This window comes from Enhydra lutris, unplaced genomic scaffold, assembly GCF_002288905.1.
Source record: "Enhydra lutris kenyoni isolate GAN:26980312 unplaced genomic scaffold, ASM228890v2 scaffoldscaffold24, whole genome shotgun sequence".
In the NCBI taxonomy this organism is placed as follows: Eukaryota; Metazoa; Chordata; class Mammalia; order Carnivora; family Mustelidae; genus Enhydra; species Enhydra lutris.
Genome location: NW_019154108.1, coordinates 24,394,540 through 24,403,234, shown reverse-complemented (window position 1 = coordinate 24,403,234; position 8,695 = coordinate 24,394,540). Strand labels below are relative to the sequence as shown.

The following is an 8,695-nucleotide window of genomic DNA, read 5'->3' as shown; positions in this document are numbered from 1 at the left end:
CGGGCCGGCTCATTCCTGGGGTGGGGGCCGAGGGCTGGCGGGCGAGAACCCGGGGCCACCGCCCCCCTTCCCTGAGGGAGCGGACACTCCGAGGCTCTGAGGCGACGGCGGCGGCGGCGGCGGCGGCGGCGGCGGGAGCCGGTCAGAGGGGGCGGCCCCTGGCGGCGACGCCCCCAGCCCTGCCCTGCCCGGCCCCACTCCATCCCCCGCTCCAAGCTCCAGCCAGGTCTGGCCGCTAGAGACGCCCGCGGGGGTTGAGGAAGGCGGCTCCGCGGGGGCAGGCGGGTGAGCCGCCCCTCCCGGGTCCTTCCACGTCCCCTCCCGGGAGGGACCCACACCTGAGCCCGGACCCACCCCCGGCCGGGGCCACGCTGGATCCGCCTCCCGGCCTGGGTCCCGCCCGCCGGCTGCAGGTGGGCTGCAGCGCCCGAGCCGCGGGCAGTGGGCTGCGGGGAAAGAGTTGAGCCGCGTTGGTGCCGGCTGCCGCTCCGGTCCTTGCCCCCGCCGCTGCGCTCTCCTCCTCCCCTTCCCGCAGGCAGCGCGCGGACTTGCGCGCCGGCCCCGCCGCCGCCTTGTCCCTCCGGGGCACCATGGAGCTCTCCCCGTCGTCCGGAGGAGCCGCGGAGGCGCTGTCCTGGCCGGAGATGTTCCCAGGACTGGAGTCTGACTCGCCGCTACCTCCGGAGGAGCTGGAAGCAGTTGTCCCAGTCGGTGGGGCCGTGGCTGGTGGCATGTTGGATCGGATCCTTCTGGAGTCCGTGTGCCAGCAACAGAGCTGGGTGCGGGTGTACGGTAAGGACCACAGGCCATCCTAGAGGCTGGTGTTTTTGCTCTGTTTTTGCTGAAATTCATCCCTAGTCTCAAGTCCTATTCTCAGTTCCCATCCTTCCTGGGTCAATTTCCCACATTGCTTTTTGTTCTGGCGTGCGTTTCTGACAAGTTTCTCCAGACCAGCGCTTGAGCCGAGAGATGTCATCCAGTACGGTCTTTGGACCTTTTCAAATACCTGCAGGAAGTTTAAGGTAGAGTTGAGCTATGCAGACTTCATAATTAGGTGATAACTTCGAGGGAACTGTCAACCGATTTCAAGCAGGTCTGATGGAACACACCGTGAAATTCAGCGAACAGAGTTTCAGTTCTTTTTCTTGAGTGAGGCAAGGCTGGAAACCCAAGATACTATGAAATAGCTTAGCAGTGGATAAGATAATAAAATAAAATAGAATAACAAAAAATATTTATTTGGTGGGAACAGACTAATCTATAACCTCTCTCTGAACCTCATTCTCCCAAAGGCAACCACTTAGTCCAAGGGGTGTGGATTGTGTCAGATTGCACTATTGTTTCTGGTTCTCTTTGTAAAGTGACTGGGTTGCGACTCAGCAAGTTAAAAGTGATGAACACACTAAAACTTTCCCTTTCTGCATTCCTAGTAACCACCTCTTTAATTAAAACTGAATGATGAGATTCTATTAGGGTGAGCCTTGTGGCAGCATTAAACCCATGCTGGTTTGGAAAACTCATAGCCCAAGGATTTATAGCCTGGAATTCAGGACTGAGCTGTGGCTTTGCAAAATATTAAAACGTCAAGATGTTTATCACTTAGCTCACGTGAACACAAGACATTAGTGATGTGGCTGAATATAAGAGGGCAGATTTGAAGCGCCTGGGATCAAAGACAAGGTTAAGATGTTGTCCTCCAGTCATGTGCAATCTAAGCCTGTAGTGATTACGTACATTATGCTTTTTTTCTTCATCCTTCAGAAAAGGGTATATTTTTACTCTTCAGGAGTGATCAAGATTTAGAAGTTATCTCTCTAGATAGTTAGTCCATTTCAAGACTTCAAGTCCATCACTATCAGAAAGATCACAGAACAAGGAATCCACAGATTTGAGGTTTTGTCTTGGTTCTGACAATAAAGTGGCTATGTGATTTGGGATCACTTTTTTTTTTAACCTCTGATTCTTCATCTGTAAAACGAATGAATTGGATTAAATAATCTCTTAATGGTTCTTTCAGTTCTAAAAATCCTATAGGTCTTGTAACCAGCTCTTAAGGATTTATATATGTACCACTTTATATTTTGCTTGATGTTTATACATGGTTTTTTATGTTATTCTAAGTACCCGAAAGAATTAAAGCAAAGAAGTAGGAGATGATGCAAGGTCACCCAATTCATTCTCAGCAAATTAAAAACTTTAGTGCCTGATTTTCCATCCACTTGCTGGTGGCACTTATCTGATAGCTTATAGGAAAGGTTGATGAGAACTTGCAAATAAGCTTGAATTAGAGTATATCGTAGTTACATTTTCCCATCGTATCCTCCTTTTTATCCTTACATGCTTCTTCGGCACATTGTTTTTTACATACAGTTAGAGATAGGGCTATGTTACTGCAAGAATATATGATAATTTGGTATTTCATTGTCCAAAACTATTTTGTCTGTGTATTCCAGACCTAGCATAAATTACTGTTTTTGCGTGAAACCCATAAAATATGTGCATGTTTTTGTTGTCCATTTTTAGGGGTAGATTTGTGGGGGGGTGTGTGTATATACACAAAAAAATATGTGGATATTCTTAAGTCTGTATGGGTAAGTATACATACATATATTCTCTACTCATACAGACTGTGCGTTTCAGTGTCAAGTTGCAGACTTTCCAGTGCATTGTAACTTTTTTGCCTTCCCTATCAATAACCAGATGTTGTTTTTATTTACTGTTTAGTTCTACTACTTTCCTTCCTCTAAGGAAGCTCATCCTGGATACTACTTTGTTGTCTTCAGTTTGATGTAAATATTCCAAAGCTATCTGAATGATTCTCGACTTTTCTGTGTCCTTAGCTAGTTTTTAAGTTGCCTATTGCATAATTCTTTGAAAAGCTTTGAAGTAAAAATAATTGAATGTAGAAAATCAGTTTGGAAAACGCTAATTCATTTTGTTTTTTGTTTTTTTTTCTTGTTTACTTGTTTGTTTTGTGTGTTCAAATTCTGATTGTTTTGGAATGTTTAGGTTCTTCTGCACAATTTAAGCCAACTTTTATGAGTGTAGTCTAATGTTTTTAAAAGAAATTCAGAAACTAGGAACTTAGAGTATACAACTGGGAATTGAGAACCGGGGTTTTCATTCTCTCTTTGCCACAAATTAGTTGTCTAACTTTGGCTAAGTAATTTTAACTCTATGGCTCTAGATTTCTACATAAATGGAGAATCTGGACTAATTGGTATCTGTGGTCCATTTTAACTGTGGAGTTGTCTGATTCTGTGGCCTGCCCTATTATTTCACCTATAACTTGGCCTACCAATTCCAGGCTGACTCTTGGGGATAGGCAAGCCCTTAATGAGTTTAAATCATGATTGTCAGGGGCTTCTGGGGAGCACTTTTATCGAAAGGTCAGTGAACTTAGTTGTGAAAGCAGGAATGTTAAGGGCAGATGTATATTTGTTTGGAATGTTTTGACAAGATAGGAAGGTGGGGGAAATGGGGATCTTGCTCAGGTGAAGCTTATTCAGTTTTAAGTACTGGCCTGTAATAGCCGTGGGGATTTAAAAGGGTACAGAGTAAGGAGCTGTATTAAGTGCTCCTGGCTTCTGGCTATGATTCACATCCTCTACCATATACTTATGTTTGAAATCAACTTGCAAACAAACGGCAATACAACCCCTCCCCCCAACCTGAATACCTTAACAGAAACTTTGGGAAATAATATTTTATTAGTTTGCTTCACGAAATTTGAAGACTAGGCCCTGTTTTGAGCTTGTTATTGACTATTTTGTTGATAATACATATATTCAGAGTTCTGTGTATTGCCAGCATTGGAAAACTTTTTCTGGAATTTGTCAGAGCTTTATAATAGGTAGATGTATTTCATTTGTTTCATTACAGTTTTATAATAAGTCGTGCCCATGCCCTGTCAAGACTATAAAATGTTTGATACCAGGAAGTCTGTCTTGTTTGTCTTTGTATTGCTGTCTTGCCACCCCCTTCATTGTCACCGTGTCTAGCAGATTGGTACCTTGCTCATAGTGTCTGTTGAATGTTGAGCCATGTGTCCTTTGACCATCCAGATCTCAACCTGACTGATTGTATGGGTGGCAGAGTAGCTTAAACAAAGGCATGCCACAAACAGCTAAATATGGATGCAGAATCCAAGAGCATCAAATGCAGAACATTTTTCAGATATTTATAGCCTCAAAGCAAAGTCAATTGGCTGAAAAAGCACAGCCGCCTAGCAAAAGGAAACGGGAGCGGCGAAGCCAGCCTCACTGTCTGTGCTTTCTGGTAAACAATGAGAACATTAAAATTAACTACTTTACCATGAATGGATGGCGAGTGCAGGACACTGGGAGAAATTGAAGATACCGGTCTCTGGTGGCGACTGCATTGGAGCTTAGCACCCATCAGCACAACAGGTCTACAAGTGTATGCACAGATGTACCCTCAGATAGCTAGAGGGGAAATACAGTTATCACACTAAAGTGCTCGCCAAGAAATCATATGGTTTTGATTTTAATAGTGTAAGTAGGACTTATCTAAAATATTCACTTAATAAAATAAATAACGTCAGCGTTATTGCTTACCATTAAGCTAGTATATAGCTTATTGTTTATTGACTGATAGGGATCTGCTGGAAATTTTCTAAAGGCTGGTACTATTTCAGTAAGCAGAACAGAGAAAGAATTAATCATACTGCATCATATACCATATAATTCTGGAAATGTGACAATGAGAATTTGGTAAGAATTTCTCATGAACTCGATATGAGTTGATGGGGAACAGTTTTCCTTGTTTGTAGTAAATAGTTTTGCTTATGTTTCATGAATTAGGACAAAGAATAAGATATGTTTCATTGCATTTTTAGAGAATATGCCTTTATATTTACTTAAAACATTGTAACCAGTAACAAGTCCAGAAAGTTGTTTCCTTTTGGTCCAGTATGAATTAGAATCAGTAATTCACTGGCCTTATAAGGAATGTTCTTAACATAATTAATTTTGAATATTCTCAGTGAATCACTCATTCTTATATATCTTAAATATGTACTCCATGCTTGACTTTTTTTGTGTGTTAGTGTGTGGTGAATGAAATTGTTCGACCAAGTTTTGTCTGCTTTAGCTGATTGCTTTAAGAATATCAGTGAATGTGTACCGAGTACATCCCAAAACATGTTCGTGTTACTTAAGTGTTTTAATTTCCTCAAATACTATTAATTGAACTTTTATAATGATTATTAATATTTTAACAATTCTTGGGATTGTAAGCTTGAGTTCAGTACTTAGGATGTGACATTGGCTTTGAATGCTGATATGTTAATTTCCCAATATATTTTATGTATATTAGGTGTAGACAGTTGTTCACTGAAACAAGAGAGAATTATCAAGAAGGCCTAGGAATATACTGTTTATTTTAAATTACATTGATTTCATATAGCTCCCCCCCCCCTTTTTTCCTTTGAGAAAAAATTTGTATATCTCATTTAAATTTTGTGTTCTGTTAGTGTTAGAGATATGGACAATTTCCTTTATCATATCTTAGTATTTTTGTACCCTCTGTCATGTTGGTTTGTTGCTATGCTATTTCATTTTCAAAGAATGAAAATATTTTTGAAGAATAGAACTATACAATTATAATCTCTTTTCCATAATCATTAAGACTAGAGTATTTCAGAATTTAAATTTTTTTTGATTGTAGAAAAATAATATATATACAGTGACATAACCCCCTTAGTGGGGTCTGGAAAAACATCCAGGAATCAATCATATTAATATTCCTATGGTTAAGTAAAAATCCACACTAAGTATGGTTTAAGACTATAAACAGTGTTATGTCAGTGAAGGTCACATTTTATTGCTAAACAAGTTATGAAGAAAGTGTTTTTTTTTTTTTTAAGAAGATTTTATTTATTTATTTGACAGAGATCACAAATAGGCAGAGAGGCAGGCAGAGAGAGAGGAGGAAGCAGGCTCCCTGCTGAGCCGAGAGCCAGCTGCATCCCAGGAACCCTGGGATCATGACCTGAGCCGAAAACAGAGGCTTTAACCCACTGAGCCACCCAGGTGCCCCAAGAAAGTGTTTTCAGACTTTTTCGGATTTAGGAATTATAGGTATGGAATTGAGGATATGTACAAATTTTCTGACATAAATAATGCAAAGTTCTAGAATGCACCTGTTTGAGAATAGTTCACTTAAAAGGAGTGCCTTTATCTTTTCTACATCATATAAAATTCAGTGCATGTACTTTAAAAAATATGATGTACAATTGTGTCTCATTATTTTGAATGAAGTACATTTCTCTGATTTGCTAAGGAAAAAAAAGGAATTCACATGACCAAGCAAGTAGGTTTTACTGAGATTACTAAGGAAGTGGTGGCAAGGCAGTGGTTTCTAATGCTTTCTTTCATTAGAAAGAAGGATGAGGTAAGTTGAACCAGAGGGTTTATGTAATTGTTCTTTGCAGTTGCTCTTTTCAGTAGCACAGAGTGATTTGATCACCTTTTAAAGTAGGTGAGCCACAAAAAAGCATTCAACTAATGCCTGAGTTAATCCAGAAAAAATTCAGTTGTCTGCTCCCTAGTCCCTCCCTATTGTAATAACTTTTAAGTAACAAGAGAGGTGTTTGGTCTTGTTAACCAGGAGGAGGAGTTTGAAGTGTGCTGAAGGCACTACTGAAATTGCTTCACCCTCTCTTGGCAGAGGGATAATTGCCCTCTGATGTTTGTAAAAACATCTTTCTTCCCAAAGGCTATCAAGTGCTTTGCAAGACCTGTAGGTAGAGAACCCTTTACAAATTTAATGTAGCTTATTTTCTATTGAGAAGGCAGCCATCAGGAAGTACCTGATGTGCAAGCGGTAGAGAAGAAGATATGCTGAGGTCCAGGTAGTAAAGTAGTGTATGTCAGTGGGTCTACTGTAAACAAAAGAAATAAAAATTGAATGCTTCAAGGCATGACAAAACTTCATTTGCTGGGCTGTAACATGAAGGTTATCATCTTCCTTATCTCTATAGTAGGTTTGGATGTTAGGAGTCTGAGTTTTGCCTTCCCACCAAGTGTTAGTTACATTCATTAGTTGCCTGAATCTTCTTTGCTCTAAAGAGTCCAGTGTAGATCCTGATTGCATTCTTATGCCTCCATAAATTGTCTTCAGCATTGCTTAAGTTCTGTTCCCATTGTGTCATTTTTAGTGGGCTTTCTAAAAGTACCCCTTACTCAACTCCCAAGTCTAAAAGATTGGTAATACTTGCAGATACTGTTCGGGAGAGCAAAAATTTACAAAGGAAAATATTTGACATAAGGCAAGAAAACAAAATTCAAAAGAATAGTGTAGAAAGTTAAAAACTTTAAAGTTGATAGTCCTAAATATTTTCAAAACAATCCTTTAAGTTACCTCATTAAGGAAACCGGATCAGGAAATTTAGCTTGTTCCCAAAATTGGAGACAAATTCCACAGTTTGTCAGGATTAGAATTCTAACCTCAGATTCCTCAGCCTCCTGTTTTAGCTTCTAGAGCTTACTGCTTTCCCTTAGGGAGATGGCCTTTCAAAGCTGAAGGTCAGGAGAACATGACAGTGAGAAATACCAGATTGTTAGTTTCACAGTCTTTAAGGGAAATGCTGGAAGTACCATTACCTAGGTAACAGAAAACAAAAATGGACAAAACATCCAGGAAGGAGGATGAAAATAATCTCATAGTGTGATTCTTAAGAAATAGAGCAGAGGACAGGTTAGATATTTTTCATCTCTAAATTTTTTATCCATAAATTCTTTATTCTGTAATTGGAAATAATGTTTTAAGGAAACTTGAATATTTCATTTATGATGCTTAAAAACCCGGATAATACCTAATAAGTTTCTGCCCTGTATTTTAATTTCTGACTTCTCTGATTCATATCATTAAAAAATTAATACCTTTTTTCTTATGAATATGGTAGTGCTTAATGTAAACAATTTGAATTATAGGAAAATCCAAAGAAAATTAAAGTGACCTGTAATTACACCTCTTAGAGATAACTATTTTTTTAATATTTTGTTGTATTTTATCCTTGTCTTTTCTGTGCAATAATGTACTTTTTTTTTTTTAAGATTTTATTCATTTATTTGACAGATCAAGAAATCACAAGTAGGCAGAGAGGCAGGCAGAGAGAGAGGGGGAAGCAGGCTCCCCACTGAGCAGAGAGCCCAATGTGGTGCTAAATCCCAGGACCCTTAGATCATGACCTGAGCTGAAGGCAGAGGCTTAACCAACTGAGCTACCCAGGCGCCCCCCAAAATGAACTTTTTTGTATGTATTTGCTGTCATATTGCATATACTTTAAATCCTGCCTTGTTTCTAACTGTATTTTCTTAGGTTTTTAAAAATGTTTAAAACTTTTTCAAATATATTTTTGTTTTTAAATTTAATTAAAAAATATATATATGTGCTGCCGAAGTAAGCACTAATTAAAAATACAGATAAACATTTCCATCATTCAATATTTAAAAGATATAAAAAGATATTCTGTGAGGCCTCTCTCCTCCTGCATATCCCTTACTTACCATCTGGCAGGCAATCATTGTTCACTCCACACAATCAATAAATGTTTGAAATTCTTATGTATCCTCCCATACCTGTTCCCTGCCCAGTGAAACAGATAAGTAGATGGATATGTAAAAACTCGACGGGGGGGGGGGGGGGGGGGGGGGGGGGGGGGGGGGGGGGG

The 8,695-nt window shown here is 39.8% G+C and overlaps 1 protein-coding gene across 2 annotated transcripts in view; it reads left to right on the top strand.

The window, feature by feature from the left end:
- Positions 1-590: 590 nt before the first annotated feature.
- The window catches only part of LOC111150925 (RAS protein activator like 2), a 348,227-nt gene continuing 340,122 nt past the window's right edge, over positions 591-8,695 (top strand). For both annotated transcript variants that reach the window (XM_022508616.1, XM_022508615.1), the window contains exon 1: positions 591-792. In XM_022508616.1, the coding sequence (XP_022364324.1) occupies positions 591-792 (202 nt within the window). The remainder of the gene's footprint in view (positions 793-8,695) is intronic.